At 50.6% G+C, this 24,830-nt stretch overlaps 3 protein-coding genes across 7 annotated transcripts in view; 2 read left to right on the top strand and 1 right to left on the bottom strand.

Annotated features, from left to right (window-relative positions):
* Nucleotides 1-863: 863 nt before the first annotated feature.
* On the bottom strand, nucleotides 864-16,393 carry DEAF1 (DEAF1 transcription factor). 5 transcript variants are annotated; one of them, XM_065755558.1, is made up of 13 exons: nucleotides 16,327-16,393; nucleotides 15,405-15,502; nucleotides 15,084-15,213; nucleotides 14,364-14,510; nucleotides 13,194-13,333; nucleotides 12,847-12,912; nucleotides 11,904-12,030; nucleotides 11,132-11,260; nucleotides 10,331-10,459; nucleotides 8,351-8,601; nucleotides 3,310-3,375; nucleotides 2,656-2,745; nucleotides 864-1,605 (listed from the first exon to the last, which is right to left on the bottom strand). In XM_065755558.1, exons 5-13 carry the CDS (start codon nucleotides 13,269-13,271, stop codon nucleotides 1,501-1,503), a joined length of 1,041 nt encoding a protein of 346 aa, XP_065611630.1. In that variant the 5' UTR covers nucleotides 13,272-13,333; nucleotides 14,364-14,510; nucleotides 15,084-15,213; nucleotides 15,405-15,502; nucleotides 16,327-16,393; the 3' UTR covers nucleotides 864-1,500. The 5 variants fall into 5 exon arrangements, with proteins under 5 accessions (XP_065611630.1, XP_065611626.1, XP_065611627.1 ...); XM_065755554.1 differs by lacking the exon at nucleotides 16,327-16,393 and adding an exon at nucleotides 15,854-16,140; XM_065755555.1 differs by lacking the exon at nucleotides 16,327-16,393 and adding an exon at nucleotides 15,854-16,140 and having other exon boundaries at nucleotides 2,656-2,742.
* Nucleotides 16,394-16,455: 62 nt separating this feature from the next.
* On the top strand, nucleotides 16,456-20,074 carry TMEM80 (transmembrane protein 80). The gene is given in 5 exon segments (XM_065755559.1): nucleotides 16,456-16,566; nucleotides 16,568-16,625; nucleotides 18,301-18,372; nucleotides 18,476-18,568; nucleotides 19,818-20,074. Coding segments are annotated over 5 exon segments (540 nt in total). The 3' UTR covers nucleotides 20,024-20,074.
* Nucleotides 20,075-22,563: 2,489 nt separating this feature from the next.
* EPS8L2 (EPS8 signaling adaptor L2) overlaps nucleotides 22,564-24,830 on the top strand; it is a 39,813-nt gene continuing 37,546 nt past the window's right edge. Inside the window, exon 1 of the mRNA XM_065755552.1 lies at nucleotides 22,564-22,813. The gene's annotated coding sequence lies outside the window, so the exon portion shown is untranslated. The remainder of the gene's footprint in view (nucleotides 22,814-24,830) is intronic.

The following is a 24,830-nucleotide window of genomic DNA, read 5'->3' as shown; positions in this document are numbered from 1 at the left end:
GACACGATAGAAACAAAATTCAGATTGCGCCCAAAGCATCGGATATACTCACCCACCAGCTGTGTAGTGAGGATACTGGAGAGCCTTCTGCGTTGGTATCAACTGCTGCTCAGTGCACAAAACACGGGTCTGGCTCCCAGCCCGGCAGTGCTCTGCAGGGATGCTCCTCTGGGGGGAATGCAAGATGCTGCCGAGAACAAACGGGTGCTTAAACCAAACAGCACCAGGCGCCCAGCACGACGCGCTGCTTCCTGTAGTCAGAACCATAGTGGGCAATAGATGGAGGCAAAAAACCCTGTGAATTAGTTGTATCTCTCTGGGCTCAATTGAGAGCATCTTTTCCATTAAGTAATTATCTTAAAGATTTCAGAAACGGGCAGTCGTCTCGTGAGAAGAAACGACTGCAAGTACCGAAGTGTTTTCAGTCTGCTAAGCTTGGCTTCCCACTGAGGAACGGTTTCCTTGTGAGGAAGGGGGCACCCGTACCAGTCCTCACCCTCAGCACCAACAGGAAAAATCATTCCAGCGAGCAACTAGAAAGTAACAGCCATCACAGCCTAAGTTCTTAAAGCAGCACGTTATTAATTGAAGCGTTTTGGAGTGGTGAATGAAGCCAATCACCTCTTAATGCTCACTGCTGCTTTAATTAGGAGCTACTAAGCAACAGCAAGGGGCTGGAACTCTGTCTGTGCGCTCTTACTTGGGGGCTGCTCAGATTTTGGCACCGTAGCCAGGGCATGCTGCTGCCGTGGGGAGAGCCACCCTCTCCTGCTGCCATGTCACATCCACACTGACATCCTGCAGACTCAGAGCCAACACCTCTGTGTGCAAACAGCCCAACTCCCTGCAGCTGCAGCCCTCACACACTGCACTTGTCTGTGTGCCGAGGTGCTGCCACGGGGTCACGCCGTTTTTTCATCACATTTTATTGAACAAGATGTGGTTTTTCACTTGTATTCAAGAGCAGAAGCTCCAACGTGTACCAAATTTCTGCAGCACAAGGGAACACAGGAAAAAAAAAACCAACAAAAAACCATAAAAAAAAGTCCTTCCAAAGGCAAACCAAGAGTTTGTACTTGAACGAGGCAATTAAATAAACCAAATGAGAGATCATTCCTTTATACAAGTAAGAGGTAGGGAGGCACAGGGAAAACAGAACAACAGCAAATCTAATGGCAGCAACTGTTCTTAATCCATCTCAAGAGAGACGATAAGGTTGTTGTTATCCACACAGTGGAGGTTTCAGTCTGGCAAAATCAAAGCTTCCTCAAGCTGGAGGAGGCTCCCGGATGGGAGGCTGCAGTTTGCCACCTCCAGATCCAGATTTCTCAGTCTCTCTGTTATCCAGAGGTCTGCAGCGGGACTGGAAGTAGGCAAACACACTCACAGTATGAAAAAGTCTTTCAGAAAGGAGTCAGTTCGTAAAGGACAGACCGTTTGCATCAGGCCACCGATCCAGCCGGCCGCACCGCGCTGCCGTGGGGACAGAGGTAGCTGTGGTCAGACAGAGACTTTCTCCATCACAGTGTCCGTGACGTGCACATCGTCGGCCTGCACCGTCACTGCGTTGGCCTCACCACAGATGTGCTGGTGCTCCTTCCAGTCCTGTGGGGAAGAGCAGATGGACAGGCCATGAAGACAGGGCATCCACAGCTTTTCACGCTCTGAGTAAAGAATTTCCTCCTCACATCTAACCTTTAGCTCCCCTCTTTTAGTTTAAAACCACGCCCCCCCGTCTTATCACTGTCTGCCTGTGTAAGAAGTTGCTCTTCCTCTCATCTGTAAGCTCCCTTTAAAGGCTGAATCTTCACGGAGCAGTTATAAGCTGCCTCAGAGGGGGACCAGGACGTGACCCAGCACGTTCTGTTCGGACAGAACAGTAGGGGTGGAATTACTGTCTTTGAGATGCTTGGGGACAGCAGGCAGATTTTGTCATTCATCTGCAAGAAGCAATCATTCATTCTTCTGAAATTTTAGCCTTCCTGCTGTGTAAGGGACGGCCATCATTCCGCTCTGGTACAGGCCAAAGAAACAGTCAAAATTCTTCAGCTGCTCCATTCTGTTGAGAAAGAATGAACCTGGACAAGTCACAGAGCTGTCGCTAAACCAAACTATCCGCTCTTCTAAAGCGGGAGATGTCAAGGGTCTTTGGAAGGAACCTATGGGAAACACAAAGCCTTGCAGCCTCCTCTTCACACCCGTTTCCACCTCCCACATTCAAGTTTTACAGTGTGTCTCAGCGTGCTCAGTTCGTCCTATCACCCATCCCTCCACAAATAATGCAAAGAATAAGAGAACTACGGCCTCAGTGGCACAGGATCGGAGGTGCTGAGGAGTGTGCAGCTTTCCAGTGAGCAGCAGGGAGGGCTCGTACAGCACTCCCACCCAGCTCACCCCACAGTCCCCACCGTGAGGTGTCCAGGCCTCACGGCAGGCTGTTCTCACGCTCAGACATCCTACTTCAGAAGGTGAGTGCAGACCTTGAGGCCATTCCTTACTTGTTTGACCCACCCTGGCACTACGACCTTGCTCACAGGCCCAGGTGACCCCCAGCTCCGCAGTCTGTGCTGCACCTTCAGCCCGCATGCAGGCTGACCCCAGAGTCACCCATCCCCTTGGCACAGCTCTGCCTGCAACTCACAGACGCCCTTATACCTTCCGCTGACAGAAAGTGGAGCAGTAGTTGACTTTATGGCATCCCGTGCACTCATTCATCGCCTCGCGGCCACAGTTGACACACGACTGCTGTGAAAACAAAGCAGCAAAGGGACCACATCAGGAGGAACAACAACGGAGGGGTGACTGCAGCGACGCAGAAGGCAGAGGAGTAAAGTCAGAAGGCTGTAGCAGAAGCACAGGACTTAAGCCCGGAGGATGAGCTAAGATAGAGAGACTGAAAATCACACCTGGATTTTAAAGGATGCTTTTGTGTCTAGCACTTGAATCTGTTAATTAGTGGCACTAATTAACATAACCCGCATCATTAGGTGGAAATCTGAGTTACCACAAAGAGAAGCACTGTGTAGAACATTGCGTCCCCAGCTCGTCAGGTTACTGACACGTCATTAGCACGTCAGAATGGCGGAGCTGGAGTTGTGATGCCATTACTTGGAGGCACCTCAAACTGACTAACTGTGCCACAGGGACTGTGAAAACGTGGAAATAGGGCACACTTGGCCAGAGCAGAGCACCTGTCCTGCCAGGGAAGGCTCAGAAAACGATGCCAGCCATGAAATATGCCATTTCTGGATCTTTAAATGCAACAAGACATAGGACACCTCATAAAGACATGAGCCATCCAGAGCTTACCTTGATGATGATTTCTGTTTTCCCATCCACATCTTCTGTTTGCTGAAATAACTGGTTCTGATATTGCTGCAAGGGAAAAATACAGCAAGTTTGTCATTTCACAGCCAGAGTGTGCCAGGAGGGCTTGAAAAGTGAGGTCTGAATGGAGGGTTCATGCAGGTCTGTGAGGACCAAAGGGAACCCCGCTCCTCTCTTCCAGGAGGGGGGACTCTGCGTCACAGTGTGCAGCCAGATGAAGAATCCAGGAGTAACAAGTACTGTCAATTCAGTACATTTATTCAAACCCTAATCCATCCAATCTTAAGCCACGTGGCTTCAGTGTGTACCCCCCCACACACGGGCCCTCCAAAGGTAAATGTTCAAGTACACTTTGGGTGTGTTGCAGATCAAGTCCAGCTCCGAGCTCCTGCGTGCTCAACAGCCAGTGCTGCTGAGAAGCCAAGTGCTCGAACAAAATCCCAAACTGGCCCTGATTTGGTTACGTGCTAAACCTGATTTAAACTCCATGGGTAGCAGATGGAAAGTAAAGGATAAAAACAAACCCTCACCTTTGGGCAAAGCAGGTTTACCAAGGAGTGATATGACCCAACATGTAAGGAGATTAAAGGCTTAATTTAAGTGCCCCCGTGACCTGACATCTCAGCATTTATTCTCCTGTGAAACTGCAACCCTCAGAACCCTTTTGTTACCACGACACAAAGTTGAGATGAAAAAGCTCTCTGGGGAGATGGAGGAGGAGGAGGGAGGGAAACCTCTTGCTGCCTACTGCAAGAGCTATGGTCTGGTTCTACCACAAGTACACAAACAGGCGAGATCAAGCTTATTAGCAAGACAGCACACACGCACTGCAGTGTTTTTCAACTTCTTTTTGGTGAGGAGTGTAAGTACAGATGTCAAAGCGTGTGTGAAATGGCATTTCTTTGCACAAATACACCCAGCTACTGCAGACCCCCCGTGACACCTGCACAGAGTCAGCTCACGGGCTGAAGATGCAGAATTCCAGTTCTGAGAGCTGCCACAGCTCCAGAGTTAAAACCTTTCGGGCCGTCGGAGTCCACTGCACCCTCCACTGATGTGGCTAATCCTGTTCTCCAGTGGGACTGCCAAGGAGAAAGGAAGCTGAGAGGCAGCCCAGCCACCCCCTGTGCTTGTCAGACCCATGGCATCCCCTCCAGCTCTGCTCTGTGCCCCCAGATCGTGTCGATGGAAATGTAAATCCCTTCTACCTGAGCCCTCTGGTTCTGCCTGGCCCATGGTGAGAAGCAGTCACTCCATACAGAAACTGTGGAGAAGGGAAAGGAGTGGGAACAGAGACGATCCACCCAGACACACAGATTTCTTGCAAAACCATCTCCAGGGAACTGATAAACCCCAGCTCTCAGCCATTTCCACTGCTGCTTTGGAGGACACAAGTTACATCACTTGTTTACTAGAACTACTTTTCTTAAGTGCCCGATCCTTTTTAGGTTAATTTCATACTCTCCAGCCCTGAATTGTTTTAATCTGTCTAAAAAAAATAATAACTCAGATGGCCCAGCTGTTAACAGCTCTAATCTTCCACCTTGTTTTCAAATGGACAGAGCTCCAAAGACATCACTGCATCACAACAAGAAGACAACAGCAATAAAAACACCTGTCAGATTTCAACCCTGACTTCTCTTCATACAGAAACAGTCTGACACACTTGCTGAAGATCCGTATCGTGCAGCTGTGTCCTACAGCACAGAACTGGGTGGGTTCAGGCGTTCTCCCTCTGCTAAAGTTCATCTGATATAAACAAAGGCTTAATGCACCCTCAGCAAAAATTACACTGCCAAAGATCTTTGTGTAAAGTACAGTCTTCACTCTCCTCCTTTGGGGCCAACCCTGCAAGCAGTCAAACCTCTCTTCCAAGAGACCCAAAATCCAATATCCTCATCTACAAGCTACTTCATTACAACAGAGGAGAACTCTCTCTGAACAGCAGCTGTACCTAGTGAAACCCTATGCAAAGTGCTGCAGCTCCATAAAGCCTACAAGTATTTCAATATTTTAATTTCGTATAATGATGCACTTGAGATAAAACATTGAGCTGGAGAGCTTGTGGCTTGGCTTTCTTTTAGGACATCATTCCTCAGAACTTCCAGATAACATCGGTGTTACGGGTGGACACACTTGGTGTCCCTGCCAGCACCAGCTGCATGTTTACTCACAGGAAGCACAAGGTTTGTGGCAGCCACATTTCCCAAACAGAGCCCGTTTTGTGTCTGAACCAACTCTGTGAGGGCTCTGCTTGTTAATTAAGGAGCTGTCACCATCAAGAGTCACACGAGACGAAGCAGACAGCACACACAAGTGAAAGGATTTTTCAGCCTCCTCCTTGGGCTCCAGGAATAGTTCTGTTTCAAAAGAAATGACTGCAAAAGGAGATCATTCTCACAAATGCTGGAAATGTAGATTTTGGGCTTCCAAGTATCCTTTTTTTTATCTCATACGAAGACAGGCTTTTGTATTCCACTCCTGTGCAGCCCAACCCTCAACGCTTCCCAGTTCAGGACCTCGGTTGCTTTGGAAGATGATGTCTCTAGGTAGGCCCACGGGTCTGGAAATGCAATTGATTTGCAAAATTCAGATCAGACATGGCATCTTAAGAAAGAAATGAGACTGTCAATGCTTCTAAATTATTATTTATTACGACTCTTATCTGCTACTTTCAGCAAATCCTCTTCCTCTCGCAGCTGCTCTACGATGTTGGCATTTCCAACTTCAATATCTTGTAGAAAAGGGGAATGTTCCTAATACCCCACAGACCAGTCCTGGATAACACCATCAGAAAGTGGAAGGGAAAGAGTGACGCCTGCTCTATGACTTCACGGATAACAACAGAGGGCTGCAGGCAGCATGAAAGCCTCCCCTGTTCTAAGAAAAGCTGGAGAAAAAAGCCTACCTGGCACGTTTCAGAGCTCTGTAACTCCCACAAGCACCCAGTTCTGTCATCAGAGAGTACAACTTCAAGAGACAGGATGCTGACCGCTCTGCCCTGCTGCAAAAACTAAATATACATCTTATTTGGAGTCATGGCATTGGAGTTTGTGTATCCAGTTGGGAACAAAGCTGTTCCCACTGACAGATTGCATTAATCCTGCTCCGTACGCAGTCACTCTTCCAGGAAGAGCTGAGTCTACAGCTCTATTAGAATTTAATCTGTTGTAAAGCCCTTGCTCTGCAGCTCAGACATAACCACTGAACCTTTCCGTTCTAAATGTGTAGGAGCACACTGGCACAACCGTGCATTAAATGGGTCCAACAAAGATCAGTACCACCACAAGGTAGGATGGCACCTCTTTCCCCCTGCCATACAACTTCACTGACACAAGAAGTGGCTGGACCAGGGACAAAAAAAGAAAAAAAGACTTACATTACAAACCATGGGAACATTCACAAATTGGAAAAACGACTCCGAGCGACACAGAAGCAGGCAGATTATTTGGCATGTACTGTAACTGCTTGCAATGCCAGGTTTGTACCCAGAAAACTCATTTTTCTACAAAAAACTGGAACTCGTTGGAATGGATTAGAATAGCTACCTGCAGGACTGCCACCACGACCAGCCTCTGGGGAACCCACTGCAAAATGGCTCACCAGGAGAGTAATTAGGAATTCAGTAGTTACAGGGAAATTGACTTCCTCTGGGAATAAGCTCGTCCTCGCCTTGCGAAGTCAGCACTTGAAGATCAATACCCAGGAGTGATTTTAAGTCCTGCTCCTGAGGCAAGACGTATGCTGAAGCGAGCTGGGTTTGGATCAGAGGGTGAGAGGAATGGACTCTGAAACACTGGTTTGAGAAAGCTCTGCAAGGATAAACAGAGGGGATGACAGCACGTAAACTGGAAAAAGAGCAGAGGGTAAAGTGAAACAAAGATGTCCACCTAGAAACTGACAAAGCTTCCAATTTTGTGCCGTCTCACGATCTATAAAGCTTCTAGCTACTGACAGCCCAAATCTGGACAGCAGCATGAATACCCACTCTTGTTTCTGAAGGCAAGGGAGAATGAGACTCCCAGCGTATCACACACCTGCACATCAGGGATGCAGTGCACAGAAGAGTTGAGCAGTGACAATGTGGCAAAGAATATCAAAGCTGCTGCAGGGACTGCCATAACGTTCTCAGCTAAATCTTCAAGGCCTCTTGCTGCACATTCCTGCTATGAACTCCGTGGAAAGCTGATGTTAGCAATAATGTAACAGCAAATAGCGTGGTGCATGGAAAGGGAGTTCCTCAGCTGCCAACGAGGGCAGGAGTCTCATAGCACACTGCCCCTCACCAGTCTCCCTCAAAGTCACAGCAGCAGCTGGGGATCTGTGGAAGAAGGAGAATGCATTCAGCAGTGCATGGAGTTAGGTGTGGAGAGGAAACCAGGGCCTCTACCACGCACGAAAAAAGAAGCAGGAAGAACAGGGGAGGCCATGCAGATAAGTCCCCACAGAGGAGAAAAGGGCCGCTGGGTAGAGGCCAACACTCTCACCACGCCAGCTGCCTTTGCAGTCTTGTCACGGAACACGAGAGAGATCAGCCTTGCCTGCACAATGTTCAGCAGGACACCTCTAAACTTTGCTGGTTATCATCCCAGTCAGCTCCACAGCTTGCTGTGCTACTACCTCCTCTGCCTCTTCAGGCCATCAGAAGCCTATCTGATAGCCCTGCTCACTTGAGAGAATGAAAGCAGCCACCACAGGGCTGAGCGCTCACGATCTTCCCAACAGCAGGATACATGGCAACCCATGCCTCCTAAATGTATGATGGCAGAGCTCAGGACTTGTAACAGCAAGCAACTGATATTACTGCTACCCACAGCTGTTAGCACCCCATGCACTCTATTCCTTTTCCTATTGTGGGAATAACTTACCTTTTTCTCTGCTCTCAAGACTTTGAGAAACAATCCTATACCTAGTGGAAACAAGCGAGCTGCAGCCCACAGAAGCACAGAATGGCTGAAGATGGAAAAGACCTTGGTCACTGCGTCAAAAGGATGCCCCACCTCCCCTCCTTTGGGGTAATTACCTCTTTTCTCTCCACATCAGCTTGAATCTTGGCTTGTGTGACAGCTGCCTCGCGGAAGGAGGAGCTGGCCTGCTTGGCCTGCTCGATGAGGGACTTGAGCTGCTGCGCCGTGTTGAGCAGTGAGTTGACCATCTCTTCCAGGTAGAGCCAGCTCCGCTGTTCTGTCACTTCCAGCCCGTTCACCACCGTGGGGGATATGGCTTTGGTGGGGGTCTGGGGGGGCACCGACAGGGCAGGGATTGGGGTCAACACTGGGCACAAAAAAAGAAAGCACAAAGAATTAGGGCACTGCGTTTCCACAAAGCGATTTCTGTTGCGTTACAGGGTTCACACCTAACACTTCCTGAACTCCCATCTTACAATAACCCTGGCTGAGGGCTGGGATGAAACCAAGACAGTTATCTTCACTCCAAATTACACACATATGACATGAACGTGCAGGTCCCAAAACTGCCAGTTAGGATGCTCCTATAAAGAAAACCTCTCCACTGCTGTGATTTCTTTGGTCTCCTTCACTTGTTTCCTCTTGTACCCCCTAGAATGACCAAGATACAACGCTGAGCACTCAAGACACTCAGCAGCACTTCTCCTAGGCACGTGAAAAGACACATTAAATAAAAGACCCAATAAATAAAAGACTCCTCTCTTACTGTGGCTCTGCAGTCCTCCATTTTTCCAAAGGCCACACCAGAAAGCCAGAGTTCCCACACCACGCAGCACAAGCTCACATCAGTTAACGTTTCCAGGAACAAATGCCACCTGGATTTACTGGGTTTGATTTTTCAGGCTTGAACCCTTGGCCATAAACACTCGTGCAAATTGAAAGGACCCACAAGAGATCTGGACAGAGGGAACGAGTGTCCAGAAACACACCGTATTTGAGGTCACTGTGAGCTGCAGGTTCCTCACACAGGCGAGCTGATATCCTACACTCAACAGCCCTGAATTAAAACAGCCATTTTGCTCCATTCCTGTGACTGGCACAGAAGTATTTGCACTTATATATGAGTAAAGATAAATCAGTGTTTTATCAGTTACTGTTTGCAGAAGAACGTTTTCCTCCGCTGCAGTTTCAGACTATTCTTCACAGCACAGTATTTGATAACATATCTAACAGGAATTACTTCCAACTCCTCGTTTTAGCAGGGGTGTATGAGCCAAGAGAAAGCAATCTTTGCTTCAGGGGTGAAAAATAATCAATGTTTAATTAATAGCATCAAGAGCTGAGTAAGGCTTTAAGCCAACAAGATTGCATTCTGGACAGAGCGGGAATGCACTGTGCAGCTCTGAACAAATAAGTAAATGACAGATCATTAAGTTCACGTGATTTAATTACATTTGAAGAGATATCTATATCACCCAACACACCCTGCTCTGCTCGGTACTGAAGGGCTGATTTGCACTTTGTTTCTCATATCACCTCCTCTTTTTCACTCCAGAGTCTGCAGCAGGGCAGACCCTCATTAACCAGCTTCTATTAATCCAGCACAAACGTCAGCAGTCACAGATGGAAAACTGACATGGGACACGAGAGCAGGGCAGCAAACCTGCTCCAAACTGCCTCCACCTCACGCTAGGACATTCACAAAGAGATGTGGAGATGTTTAGAAACGCTCCCACGTTTAAATGTGAGCCAGGAGATGGCTTTCTTGGATCAAAGATGAAACGAGCACCCAGCCACGGTGCCCAAGAGGTGACAAAAGCTTTGAAGCAAAAGCCTTCTGAAAGGCAGAGAGCTGCAAAGCTTTAGGAAACACCACCACCAGAGCTTCTTCTGCTAAGAAACAACCAAGCAAAATCCTCAAAAGCACAGTGCCTAAAGCATGGGGAAAAAAAATAGAAAAATCGATGTATCCAAATCTTAACTCCTAGGGAAATGATTAAAGTTTCTTTTCCTGCCTCCATCTCGCTAGAAAAGAAGGTTATCACGTAAAGTCAAGCACAGCTCATGGTGACTAACAGTAGGGACATAAAGAATACCAATTTTGGGATGAGATGTCGGCAGCGCAGCTTCAGGGAAAGGTGAGATCTGGCAGTTGTCCTGGTAACTCGGGTAGTGAGGCTCTGGGTGAGTGACCCGGCACGGCTGCTGGACGCTGGTATCCTGAACTGCAGAACAACCACATGACAAATCACTGCATGGCACAGCTTCCAGGCACGCCTCACGCTCCCAGAGGTTGCAAGTGAGAAACAGCAGTGTGACTCCACGCGGACGCCAAGCAAAGCCACCGTGTGCACTGATTTCAGCTCTCCCTGCTCTCACATTTCAAGGCTTTAGCGAAGATCTCTGCCAGTCTCCTCCTCGCACACCGACAGGACTCCAAACTGTTGTTCTCAGAGGATGCTAGCTCCCTCAGCTGCCCCAGCAGAACCCACACAGGAATTAGACTGAAAGGGCTGAAATTTACAGTAAGCATTTCTGCTTCCTCTGATTTATTCTGGTATCGTCCAGCATTTATCCAGCATTTTTCACTTACTTTTCACACTCAGCTACTTTTTTAGGGGATGAACGAAGTAGAAAAATAAATAAATCACACCGATAACCATAGAAAGCAACAGAGGTGTACATTAGCAGCTGCAGCACCTGGACAAAACATTTAAACTGCTTTTGTGAAACAGACTGAAGATTCCAAGCGGGCAAAATCATTTCAAAGAAATGACAGCAGGTTATCTATATCCTCTGTGTAAGCTCTTCAAATCCTTCATGCAGCACACAAAAGGCTTCTTTTCTTTTTCCTGCCTTCTCATGGAGGTCAAGCAGGCATGCAGCAGAACCCTTACCAGTGGCTCCAGTGAAAACATCCCCCTGGGCCGGACTTTCCGAGATAATTGCTGTGGCTTCCACCGTGGACGTGCGGTCAAAGGTGAGAGCTCCAGAGGTAGTGATCTGTCCAGAAGGAGTCACGGTGACTGGAAATAGCAGAAGCACTTTCACAATCAGCACTCGGGCCTCGGCTGTCTAGCTGCTGAGATCCCTGTTCCCAAAGTCACAGAACTCAGGGATCTGTCAACGGCCTGTGATATGCAAGTTTGGATCCCCCCCTACCCCCTCCAAGGCAGTTTGGGGGGGGATGGAAACAACATCTCTGCAGAATCTTTATACACTCCTCTTCCTGTCGCTGCTAGTAACCTAATCTGACATTTGGCTTGCTCAGTTTTTTGGTATCCCTGTTGCTTCCTCCTCAGCTCACTTCGTAATGTCACCGTCCAGATGATGCGACAAGGACACGAATGTGACAGAGAACCTGTGAGCCAGAGAGGAGCTTGCAGATGAAAGCATCACCTTCTGCCTCCTTCACTGACAGCTCTCAGACTGTGGATTTCGTTACAGCTGCTTAGAGCCCACCGTTCCACGTAGTTCAATAGTACAGATCTTACAACGTGGCCCCACCAGCTATTAAGGAATAAAACCCAAGCTCGGGGGGCAGAACGGGATTTCCTGCAGAGCAGAAAAGAGCCAGCCCCCCTCAACCTAACCTCTAACTTCAGCTGACCACTGGTAAGACAAAAGGACATCCAGCACAGCAGTCTCTACCAGGAGCAAACAACCTACACGTAGTAGCAGCTGTGGCAGGAAGCAGTGTGATATTTTTGGAGGATTCCTTCTTGACGGGATTTGCAGGCATCTCATTTTCTTTTTTCCGTCGTTTATATGGTACGAAGAGCCGGATAGGTCCACTCTAGGGGGAAAAAAAAGGAGAAAAAGACATTAGCTGAGGCACCTCTCAGGGGAATATCAGTTCACACCAGCCTCTCCAGACGTGGATAAGATACAGCAGTAAGCATTCCCGTGCTCTATTTGCAACCATCGACCAAAAAGTTTCTATTGGATCTGCCATCCAAAAAGCCTCCGAGAATAAAAGAAAGTTACACTCCGATTCAGCCCCTTCCCACTGCTATTAAAGGGTAAGAACTGGGCAAATCCTTTGCTACTGCTCCAAGAATAGAAAGAAGAGTGAAAGAAGATGGGAAGCATGCGGTTTCAGGTCTAGACAGCAAGAAAAGCATCCAGTTCACAGCAGAAGAGTACAAAGCAGCGCTTGAGGAGAAGCTGAACGCTGCTGCTTTCACAACCCTAGCACCATTTTTGAAAAGAGCAAGCAGGCAAACGTGGAAATACAGATTTAACGTGGAGTGTTACACTACTAGCTCGTAAAAACATTTTTTTCCAGCACCAATTATTGTGGATTTTTGAGCAGCAATCACAAACAGCTTCGACTTCCATCAGGAGGCATTTTACATGAATACATCACACAGACAAAAAAGAGAGAAATTCTGCAACTATCCAGTTTTAGGGAGGGGCAGATAGGAACGCTGCAGGCTGCTATGCAGCAGTACTAGCAGTTCCCTATCTTACTTCTGTATGAAGCAGGGACAATGCATGCCACAGCCTCAGTACTTGTCAGTGTTTCTAGGACACTCCTGCTCACAGATGGACACAGCAGCTTGATTGATGAGTTGTTTTTAAACTAATGGATATAAAACCTATAACTCACCAGAGTCATGTCATCACAGCAGGCAGCACAAGTACAAGAGGCAGCGTGAGGATTTAAAATCCCATCCTGAAAATGGAAGATTACAAGTTCAGCATCGGGCGCCAAAAACAGCGAGAGCAGAGGCGTGCTCTGCACAAAGATCCTGGCAGAAAGAAACATTAATTCCCTTCTGGGGGCCCTATGCAATCAAAGGAAGGCCAGTTCCCCTCAACCAAAACAACGAGCTGCTTCTCGGTCACCCCACACCACCACCGCACACAGCTCTGCACACAGCAGAGCTGGGGCAGACACTGCCTAGAATTAACCTGCCCCTTCCAGCAGACAGGAGAAAATCAATGTAACCTTACATGAATAAGGCACTGCAAGGGCCTCCCAGCGTAGCGGATGCTCCTCTTCCAGTCTTTGCTGCTGGCTCGTCCTGCCATAGCTTCAAATTCTGTGGGGCTGTACCAGTTGTCCCCTTGCTTAATGCACCTACCACGACCTCCTGTATTAAAATGAGAGAAAAAAAAAAGTGTTAGTAAAGGCTAAGGATTGTTTACCCATTTTTCTAAAGAACACTGACGGGCTGGGCAACTACGAGCTGCATGAAGTTTAACACGTGCACGCACCAGATTCTGCTCCCAGAACAGGGCAGCCCTGGGCTCTGTGTACAGGGTGGGCAGCAAAGGATGGGGAGCAGCCCAGGAAGGGTCTCTGCAGGCTCTGGCTGATGGCAAGCTGGACTCCACGATCCTTTGGTGGGTCCCTTTTAACTGAGGATATTCTGTGACTCCATGAAATCACTGGGTAAAACAGCAGGCAATCTATAGTAACTACCAAACCTGCCCCATCTGCTGCTTCCTATTGCATAAACAATAACCATGCCCATTGCTTAGCATGGCTGCGAACACAGCAAACTCCAATTTTGTGCACCACCACTGTCAACAGGCTAGAAAGTGTTACTTATCCATATGTAGGATAAGCCTTTTCTGGGTAACTACCGTGAATTTAAAGCTTTGCATAATTTTTGCTTAAATTTCTAATCTTTCTGGTCACGAAGAAAACTCTCTTTCAACAGAGCAAACACTGTGCCATGCAGTCAGGCTTGCTGACAGTTTCTGCAACTGCTTCTTCAGCTTTCCCACAGAGATAAAAGCGAAGAGAGGGGCTAAGACAGCTAAGGAGGCTCATTAGAAGACAAGCTCTCTACTTTCCAATCCAGCAGGGATTCTGCAGAGCTCTGTAGTGACAAAGGTGTACTCCTCAGAGGTCCACAAAAAGAACATTGGAAGAGTCAGCCCACTATTGGGAAGCCTCGCTGAGCAGCAGGCTGTATCTTCACAGATCAAAAGCCTCTGAATAAAAAGCAAGGAAGCAAAAGGGCAAAACAGAACCATGATATCCGTGGGATCCACGCTGACTGGGAAACAGTCCCTATTTTCTTCATGATCAGCCCTTTAAGGCAACGTGATTAAAAGGGAAGTGCATTCAGAGAAGAAGGAGCCGTCCTCCTTGTGCCAGAAGGTTGTTTTTACCTGAGCCAAGTCTGTTTTTGTACAGAATCCCACTGATGTTCCGGCACCTGACGGGGAGCTCGTTGTCATACACAGATGGGTCCCAGTTATACTTGGTTCCAGTTTTTTCTTGGACAGTTGCTAGAGGAGCAGGAGGAGACTGAGGTCCTTTGGGAAAAAAAAGGAAGAAGGTGCCTTAACAGCACGTTAAACACCCGGGTTGTAACTTGCAGCTGGGTGGATCTTACACTTCTCAGAGGACAACACGCAAGGCGAGACTGCCTGCACAGGGCTTGGCGTGCCACCTCGTGGGCACAAAGGAGACTGCCGAGCAGCTGGGAACAGCCGCGGTGATCAAGTCACCAGCCACAGTGACAACTAAATACCAGCAAAAGGCCTGAACGGAGACAAACACGTGTTCAAGGGGCCTTTATAAAGGACCCAGGTATTAATCTGCTAGTTCTGGGCTTTTATTATCAAGATCCGAATCGATCCGCTTTTGGGGTGGGTTAGAAAAGGGACTTTTCAGTAACAGCAACAAATAAGAAAACGAAATATGTGCTTCTTTTTTTCCCCATATACAATTCTACTCCCAAGAAATACAAAAAGCAGCGTGTTCAGAGGGGACAGAGCGTACAGCGTGACTTCACGTTACGCACGTGGCCTTTCTCTTGATTTCCAGCCGTGCAAACCAAGTGAAGAGCAAGCAGCTCGTCAGGAGAAGGAGGCATTGCCTGATACCTGGAGTGAGCGGCGCTGACGGCCCCTTCAGCCCCGTGGTTTCCACTATGCTGCCATCTGTGTGAACCACGATGAGCGTGGCTTTCTCCGTATTCAAGCTGTCCCCGATCTGGAGGGCCGTTCTCCCAGACTACAGCAGAAACAAAGGGAAAAATACATCAACCCGTTAGCACACGTGCAAAATCTCCTCAAAGGTCCCCTGAGACACCACAGGGACGGCAGTTACCGGGCTGGCTTTCGAGCTTTCAGCCGTACAGACCCAAAGGTTAGGGGTTGCAGGCCGTGAGCTCCGTGATGGGGCGCGTGTGCGGGCTGACTTACCAGCACGTGTCCCGAAATCGAGGCCGCGTTCGCCACGGACGTCGTGAACACGTTGTCTGCAGAGGCACCGACGTTGGCCACTGTCACCGTGGTGACTTCTGGAAGGCAAAGCAGAAATGAAGCAGAGAGGGACGCGGGAAGGAGCGATCCCTGTAAAGGTGCGTCCCCTTTGTTTTGCTTTGAGCCGCCGCCAACGGCATTACCGGGGCAACGTGAACGCTTTTTATTCAAAGTAAGGAACGGGCGGAACAGCTACGACGGTTTTTAGGGCCCGCCCAGCTACAGAGCCGCCGTGGCTGCGTTTTGATCCGAGTTTTTAACGGGGATTTCGCACCCGGGGCCACGCTCGCCCCGCGCGGGCACTGCGGACGCGGGACCGCCCGCCCGCCCGCGCTGAGGCGGACCCGGGCTGCGCAGAGCGGCGCATGCGCAGTGCGCCCCGCGCTGACCTGCGAACGCGGCTGCCTCGTCGGCGTTGGGCAGCGGCTCGGAGCCCATGGCGATGTGCTCGGGGTCCGCCGCCATCACGGTCACGGCCGTCACCTCCTCCCGCCGTTCCGCTTTCCCTTCCGAGCTTTGCGGTTGCTGCCGCTCGGGTTCCGCCGCCGCCGCCGCCACCGCGGCCGCCACCGCCTCCGCTAAGCCCAGCCGCTTGGCCGCCGAGTCGGCGTCCTCCATGCGGGGCGGCGGGGGGGGTCGGAGGGGAGGGGGGAGCAGCCCCGAGCCCTGCCGCTCCCCCCCCACCCCCCCGGGTGTTGGGTTGGGGGGTGGGGAGGTGATGTTCCGAGGTCGCTCGTACGCTCCCGCCGAGCGGTGCCGACCGCTTCCGATGCGGCCCGAAGTGTGCCGAGTCTTTTCGGGCCGAGGCGCTCGGCCGGCGGCCAATCGCAGCGCAGCACTCGGCCGAGGCCCGAAGCGATACCTGCCAGCTCCCGAGCCCGCCCGAACAGGGCCGAGTCCCCGAGCGGTCCGGCCCGCGGGGTCGAAGAATCCCGAGTCCGCTCGAGTCTTTTCCGATCCCGCCCGAAGGCGGTTCGCGAGGAAAGCCGAGATGTGCCGAACCTTCTCCGAGCGCTCCCGAACTCCCTTTCGCCGTCCCGAACGGGCACCACCCGAAAGCGACCGAACCGGGCCGAGCGCTCCGATCGCACCCGAAGGGAGAGGGGGCGGGGCGACACAAACGGCCGCGGCGCGAGGGCTGCTGGGATCCTGGAGGACTTAGCGGGCGGAGGGGGAGGGGAAGCCGGCATGGGGAGAGGTGAGCGCGGCCTTCCCGAATAGCTGAGCTACGGGAGTGGGGCGATAGGGTGGGGGAGGGTCACCGGGCCCGGCTGTGGGGGAGGGGAGAGGGGAAGGGGGAAGTACACACGTGCTTGAGGGCTGTCGGGTCGCGCCAGCTGTTGAATGATCCTGCAGCGCTTCTGGCAGATGTCGGGGCTCACCTCTTGCTCTCTGCACTCCTTTTTTTTCCTCCTTTCTTTCTTCTCAGTTGTATCCTTTGGGTACCTGCCCGCGCAGGGATCTGCAGCAAGGCCGGCTGCCGCCGCTCATCTGTTGGCTGTAAACCTGCACAGTGCTGCTGCCGTGGTCGTGATGCTGCGGGCCTGCCAACCTCTGAGTGGGAAAACACAAAACACGAGGTTGGAAAAGACCCACGAGACCGTCCAGTGCATCCAGCCCACCTATCGCCAATAGCTCTCACTCAACCACGTCCCTCAGTGCAAGGCCTGAACGTCCCTTGGACGCCTCCAGGGTCTGACGGGTTCCTGGGCAGTCCATAACAGCACCTGACTGCTCTTCCAGTATCAAAAATACATAGGAATGGCCCAAACCCTGGATCCTTTGAGCCACACTGCAGCTTTCCCAAGTGGTGGTGAGCCCCACAATGCCCTGTGTGTCCTCTGCACAACGTGCTGCCATGCCCCAAGAGGAGTGGCAGAGCACAGGCTGCTCAGAGAGGTGGTGGAGTCTCCATCTCTGGAGATGCTCAAGACCTGCCTGGACACCTACCTTTGCAGTCTGGGCTGGGAGCTGCTTTGGCAGGAGGATTGGACTCAAGGATCTCTAGAGGCCCCTTCCAACCCCTACAGTTCTGTGATGTCTTACAAACGTGCCTGCCATATGGAAATTGTACTCACTCGCTGGGGAGGGTGGCCTCCTAGAGATGTCTGTTGGGTATCTCCTATGAACATAAGCATTTAAATGCCTTTCGTAGCCAAAGAGAGAGATGGGCTGGAAATAGAATACAATTTAGCTGCTCGGTTATAAAGGTATTCTTCTGGGCTGACTCCAGGGGGAGCCCGGGCTACGAGTTCAGAGCAGAGACATAACTTTAGGACAGCCCTCACCTTAGGGTGGCTGCAGGTGAGAATATTCTGAGCCCGTACATTCTCTGTATGTCTGTGTTTGCCATATTCCCCGCCCTTCAGAGGCATCCTGAGGGATTGTGGAGGTTTCAGATACCTTGCCTGCAGAGCCACGCCGACAGAAATAACTGGTGCTGACTGACAGAAATGACTGCTGCTAAATAGCACCTTCTACAATGCTTCTTTTTGTGAGCAGTGAATTAAGGAAATCAGTCTTACAAATTTACATCTCAAAGTTGACTCCTTTGGCTAACAAATACCCCGCTGCAACCAAAACTAAGAGAGAATAAAGGGAACAAAACCCAAACCTGAAACAGCAAGCTGTTGTCCTAGCTCCTGGTATTTGCCATCTCCAGTTACTTTCTGAACCCTACCCCACAGGCCAGGCAGAGTTGAATCATTTAGCATAAGGAGGCACAGAGAATATTTCAGGGTTACTAGGAACTGGTTATTTTACGTGATGGATCCCACCTTACTGCCGTTAGAAACCCTTAACAACAGTTATCAGCTCTCATCCCTTTCTTTACAGCTTTTATTTTACATCAATCAGTTTTATTCCATCTTCTACTTCGTGGTGACGCTCGCAATGATTGTTTATAAAAGTAAGTTGCAACCAGAAGCACGCTGCATGGTTATGAGGTGTTTGCATCTTGTTGGTATCCCTGTCGTATTCTCCTGGCTTATTTATGCTGTGCTATTCCTCAGGTCATGTTTTCAGCTACCCTGATCAGTTTCTGGCTCCTGACCTTACATTGCTCTGCATCATGGCTGCTCTCGAAGTGCTGCGGTTGTACCTGGGTACGTTACCTTGTCACTGCACTCATCCATTTATGTTATTAAACTTCATCTGTCTGATGGACATATTGTGCTTGAGGGTCATACAGAATTTGCTCTCCTATGGTTGATAATCTACAATGCCTGTAGGGTGAATACTCCAAAAGGAAAGTACCCACACAATATAATGAAGGTGGGCAGTATATTTTGGTCTGGCTTATCCAGATGGTATAAAGACAGTAAATCAGGAAGGGCTCACCTGTCACTGAAGGTCAAGGTTTACCTGGAAGTCCACAGGGGAGGGATCTCCAACAAGAGACCCTTCCCCAGTGATGGTCAGCCCTTAAATGGGGTCTGGGGGAGGTGGAGCCAGACTCCACCCCTTCCTGTCATGCAGGTGCATTGCTTTCACCTGTGCTCCTGCTGCTGACTCAGTGCTCACCTCAGGTGATCCATCAGTGGTTCAGGCCCTGATTCAACAGTTCCCATACAATGCCATAAGAAGACAACAGCTGGGTTGTCAGCAAGCACTGTAAGTGGGACAGCTGGAATGTTGCTACGCTGTTTACCACGCTTCTAAAGACACATGTCACTCCCATTGTCTTCCTTTCACTACATCAGAACAATGGAAAGGCTCCCTTCACAATCCTACCAATCCCTGTCTAAAGCTAGCTGAAATTTCACAAAGTCCTTCCTTTTAAGCAAGCTTTAAAATTACTATTAAAATTTGTGTTAGATATTCCTAAGATGTTTACACAAAGTGGGTCTCTGTTGAACGCAGCTGCATTGCTGTAGGGCTGAATGCTCAGCCTGCTGCCTTAAAGCTTTCTGCATTTATTTGCTTGGAGCCCGATGGATGAATAAAAAACGAGTTTCAAGCCCCACATAGTTAAACAGCAAAATCTACCAAAGCAAGCTCAGAAATAAGATGCAAGTAAGGAACACGTGCAGCTTCTTCACAACGTCAGGACCTAGAAGTAGGAATAGATTACTAGAGTGTGTAGAAGACTCTTTATTGCATAAGATTTTAAAATCAGCATTGCTGTCCTTAAATGTTGCCACACTGCCAAGCTGGACATGGGGCTGGAAGGTGGCTGGGGGGGAAATCTGATGGTTAGCCAAGGAGAGGGTCAGACTGTGCGATCGGAATGACTGCAGCTTCAGGACTGATGGTGCTTTGATTGAGGCCAGTATTTCTGTGTCTCTCCCAGACTGGTAGAAATAGAGCCTCAGTAAATCAGAGATTCATACCTGCTTTTTGTCTTCCTCAAAGGTTCAAGGGGTAACCTGGCAGAAGACGAGGGTCCATTAGGGCTCAGCCTGGCGATAATGATCGGAAGCATCGTTCTATCTGTATATTTCCTGGTATGGCAAACATATGTGCTCAAAGTAGATGTCATCATAAACAGTGTTCTTCTCCTTATGTACGGGCTTGAGTCAGTACTACAGGTCTTAACCATTGCTGCTGTTGTTGGCTAAGCCCTAACTGTGACACAGCACATTTTCAACACATTTCTTCTTGTAAAGAGAGTTTTTCTATTTCAAAGTTTCTCTATTTTCAGAGGTTTCACTGAAGCAGGAATAGGTCACGAGGGTGCACAGAAGACCCTCTATTGCAAAAGATTTTAAAGTCAGCATTGGATGTCCTTAAACGTTGCCACGTTGCCACACTGGATGTGGCGCAGTGTTGATGCTTCCTCCTGTTTAAATTACCTATTTTGGCAGAGGTGTAGATAAGCTAGCTCTGCATCAGCTGTGTTACACCATCTCATTGGTTGGCAAATGCTAGAGATGATGCAGCAGAAATTCTTAACGCTGTGGTGTTCATCAGGGATCAATATTAAATATTAATTCCCAACACAGAATAGCAGCCAGTGCTACGTGCCACTGAGATTGTGTGAGTTTTCACAGCACAGAGCAGCACCACACGAGCAAAGTGTGAACTGAATGAGGTATTTCTTTTTTGTACAGGCAGTTTTTATATTCAGAATTTCTTATTTGTGTATTTATTTATTCAAATAAAGAGCGTGTTATATCTAAGGAGTGTTTGAAGTACAGAGTGCTGTGTATAAATCCTTGGGTATGGCTGACCTACACAAAAGAGACGTGGGCAGGGCTGGATGTGTGCGAAAACCTGCTGCTCTTCGCGGGCCTTTCTGCACCAGGGAAGAGTGTTTGATGTTTGTGCTCATTTACACTAGCCAGGGGCAGGAAAGGTGGTGGTATAGGCCCAGTACCACCTTAGCCACGCTGGTTTTTCTACCAGTGGTGATAGAAGGGAATGGAAGATGCACGAGTTCCCACGAAAGCACCCGGTTTCATCCCTCAGCCGTAGCTAGTGGGGATCTTAGGAGGATTCTGGCCACGTCATGCTGCCCAGCAGTCAAAACCAAAACATACACAGTGGCACGGATCTCCCTGGGTCAGATCCTTGTCCCGTTCGAGCCAGTGGCACAAACAGCCCTCTGCTGATCCGCAGGAGCAAGGCTGCACCCAGGAAGGCAGCAAAGCAGCAGAGCTGGGTGCTAAGCAGCCAGGAAATGGAATGGCCAAATGTTCCTGGGCTCGTGCACAGTTCAAATACCCACCCGTTCATTCCTCTGAATTTGCTCTGCCTAATGCAATGTACTCATCACGTATTTCTTACAAAGACTGACAAACACACCTACCTGGATCTACCCTACTGATGATGAATGCATTCCGAGCAGAAGCCCTTTCTGTGTGCATACAAATAAGAGGGCAATTTTTTTCCTGGTATCTGTGTACTCCTGCCTCGCACAGAAAGTCTGACGGGTTTTAAAGGCAGCTGCTGCGTGGCATATGGTTTTGACCTGAATGGAGGTGGTGAAGCCACACACACAGCCTTCGTGCTTCGCCTTCCCTGTGTGTCGTGGTGCTCGCTGCAGACAAAAATCTTAGCACGGGTAGAGGTAGAAGAGTAAAGACACAGTAATGTCACCGATGACATTTGCCAGACATGAGACTGGTGGAGCTTTTAATTACGAGGCCCAGCCCTTCTGAAACAGGATGAGCAAGTTGGATGGAAACGGCATAAAAAATGGAGAGGAACCCATGTTTTCAGGAGCTCTGTTTGGGTGGCGGTTGCTCTGCGAGGAAGGAGTCTTTGTTCTCAAGCCATCACAGGGATGTCTGCCGCCAAGCTGATTTGAAAGGCTGATCCCACGTTGGCCTCCTGGGCTGTCACGCTCAGATGCTGCGAGTGATAGGGCTTTATGGGTCTGAAAACAAGCTAACAAGCAGTGCCTTCACATAAAACTGCTGCTGCACCCTGGCAGAGCGAGCCCAGCCCAGCAGTCCCACCGGAGGACACAGCAGCGTGCTGTAGGGGCACCCAGACCCCCAGAGCACTGCTCCTACATCCTCGCAGCACTGCGGCAACCCAAGGGATGGATGGGCACAAGCAAACCTTGCCTGATGCCGACGGCCAGCGAGCCCTGCTGAGCTTCACCTCCCTTCCCCCACATGGGGGTTTAGGGGTCACAGCCCTCTCCCCAGAAGGGCACCCCCTTAGGGGCTGCTCTCCTCACCCTCCCCTGCTCCGGGGACCTCGGGGAGGATGCTCTGCCCTCTGCCTGTGTCCAGGCATCTCTCCCAGATCCTTCAGCAGACACCAGGGCGGTGAGAGCAGGCAGGAGCAGAGCTGGCAGAAAACAACCCTCGAGCCAGCGAGCAGCACGGCTGCACAAAAGCTGCCTTGTTCCCCCCACCGGGCACCGCGTCCCCTCCCTCACTGGCGATGGAAAACCCAGCTCAACGCGCTCCTTCATCACCCCCGCCTTCCTCTACCTCCCCCTGGGGTACGAAATGTTCTCAGGCGAGAAAAACCTGACGTTTGACACGTTCCCCCCCCCCCAGGTTTTCACTCAGCAAAGGCCCACTGCCCGGCTCCCTGGGGCCACCGGCTCCTAGTTATTCAGTAACCTGTTGCTCCGGGTCCCAGCTCCACCTCTCTCTGCCTCCACATCCCTCCCCTCCTCTCTGCTCTGCCAAGAAACCTCTGTCACCTGCTCGCAGACAGCCGGGGCGAGTGGCACGGGGACGAAAGGGCAGCGGGACGGTGGAGGCAGTGGGAGCCCAGGTCGGGGCTCCAGGTGGTCTCTGTCCTCCATCCCTGGGGCACGGGCGAAGCAGAGGAGCTGGGCTGCCGGAGCATGGCAGCAGGATCGTGCTAGGAGGGCACGGCTATCTGGGACAGGAGCGAGAGGAGCCAAGGGGACCTCCGGGGACACAAGGGGCTGCTCGGCACCGGTGAGTCTCTCCTTTTGAACCCTAAAACCGTATATCCTCCCCCCGTCCAGTCCTCCTCGAGGTTTGGCTGCTGGTGGATTGAGCCGGGGAGGGGTGTGATCGGAGGGGGCTGCGGCTGGGAGCCCTGGAAGTGTCTAGCTTTGTACCTGTTCGGGTTTACGAAGGGTGGAGGGTAAAGGTAATTTTTCCAGCGTTATTTCTGGGTTTGTTTCCCGTTCTTGCACGTTCCTGCCGGGCGGGCTCCAGTAGGTGGCACTTTCTTGGCAGCAAAATGTCCGTCCTGCCCAGAACGGGGTCTTTCTTTCTTCGTCGTTCCTAAAGTAAGGAGGCTGGGGGATCAAGCAGCTCCTTGCTTGCAAACCTCGGGCTTTCCTCCTCTGGGGCTGCGTGCAGGATTCCTGCTGCCCCGTGCCGTGCTGCTGCTTTCAGCGACCTTGGCAAATTCACTGCCGACGTTGGAGTGGAAGGAAGGCTCTCTTGGTGCTGACCCATCCCTGCGCACGACGGCTTTCCTTTCCATCACCGAGCTCGAGTGCAGCAGCTCTCCTTCCCCTCTCACTTATTTGCCTGAAAAACACCAGTGCAAACTCCACTGAGGACAAGGCTCGGGGACAGGGATGTGACCGATGTTGCTTCTGAATACGGAGAATAACTGTGAGACAACACAGGAGTAAAACACGGTGATTGCCCTGCTGTAATTAGGGCAACGGGGAGTAACGCTTACATTGCTGGGCTGCTCTAAAACGCCGTGTGACGCACGCATCTGTCGGTGGCCACTTGTCCAGGAGCCCTCTGAGCTGCTCCTGGGGGGTCCGTCCCTAAAAAGGGACTTTTCTGAGTTAAAGGAATGACAGCAGAGGCTCAGACCCTCGCTGATGCCCCATAGGGAGACCCACGTACTCGCAAGTGCCACTCACAGCAGTGCGTTCCCAGCTCTGTTCTGCGGACCGATCGATTTCTCAGTTGGCAGGGGAGAAAAATTCGCCCTTAGCACACATACAGGGCAGAGAGCAGTATCGAACTGAGGAGCCCTTTAAAGCACAGCTGGGGAGAGGGGGTTGGGATCCACCATGGGAATGCGTCTGCGAAGCAGCAGAGCTCCTTGCTATGCCCTGTATAAAAGCAAGGGTTTAAAGAAATGGTGCTTGGGATAATGCAGGATGAGCGTGTAAGTTCATAGAGACGGAGATTCGGAAGGGACCCCGATGGGCTGAAGGACCGAGGAGGTTTCAGTTCTGATACACAAAGAAAGGAGCGAAATGGGGAACGCGTGAGTTGGCTTGTGTGGGCTTGAGAAACATCCATATGAAATAAGTCTGGGTACAAGGCTGAGCGCGTGGGGGGAGCCTTGCGATCGTACTCCCTGAGAAGCAGAATCACACAACCATAGGATGGCTCAGTTGGACTGTGAAAAGCCCGTGACACCGTCAGCTTCTCTCTCTCCTCGCCGCAGTCCCCCTCCGTGCGCTCAGTCAGGTCAGGTTGTGGTGTTGACAAGGACACCTTCCCTTCGCGTGGGACTGAAGGGACCGAATTCCTGCCCCATGCCCGTTTCACGTAACAGCCATCAGCAGGACTGCTCCCACCACTGGGGCAGGTGTCAGTGCACGCCCTTTGTCCCTATGAGTTTGATGTCATCACCGCCCATAAAATTAATCACCCTCTAAAAATACTCAAGCCTCCCCAGCAGAAGTGCCAAGGCGAGTCCGCTGACTTCCTGGAGCCACGGAGCTGGCTTCCCACTCTGCACAAAGCAGAGGAGATGCTTCAGAAAGCTGCTCCCTGTGCCACTGCCACACGGACCAGGCGACCACTGCTCTCGCTTCCCTTCTCCCAGACTGGGAAGGCAGCACCTGCCACGTGCTGTGCTGGGGGGGGGTTAAGCAAAAAAAAAATAATCCCTGGCGCTTATATTTCCTGGTAGCTCAGCTACATCAGAAGGAATGGCAATGAGGAAGGGAGGGAAGCTCTCACTGCCGAGAGCTGGACCGGTTTGGAGACCTTTCCCATCTGCCTG

Source organism: Cyrtonyx montezumae, unplaced genomic scaffold, assembly GCF_038088225.1.
Source record: "Cyrtonyx montezumae isolate F1298 unplaced genomic scaffold, pur_monq_1.0 scaffold_10, whole genome shotgun sequence".
Lineage (NCBI taxonomy): Eukaryota > Metazoa > Chordata > Aves > Galliformes > Odontophoridae > Cyrtonyx > Cyrtonyx montezumae.
The sequence above is the reverse complement of the archived record's forward strand: the minus strand, read 5'-3'. Positions and strand labels throughout refer to the sequence as shown.

Bases quoted from the DNA above. Each gene is read 5' to 3' on its own strand.
- DEAF1 (XM_065755554.1), bottom strand. From the start codon at position 16,082: ATGGAGGACGCCGACTCGGCGGCCAAGCGGCTGGGCTTAGCGGAGGCG. The intron at 12,913-13,193 runs GTAAGGTTACAT...TTCCATTTTCAG, and splicing joins CCTTGCAGTGCCTTATTCAT to GATGGGATTTTAAATCCTCA. The intron at 10,460-11,131 runs GTAAGGGTTCTG...GTTGTTCTGCAG, and splicing joins TGTTTTCACTGGAGCCACTG to TTCAGGATACCAGCGTCCAG.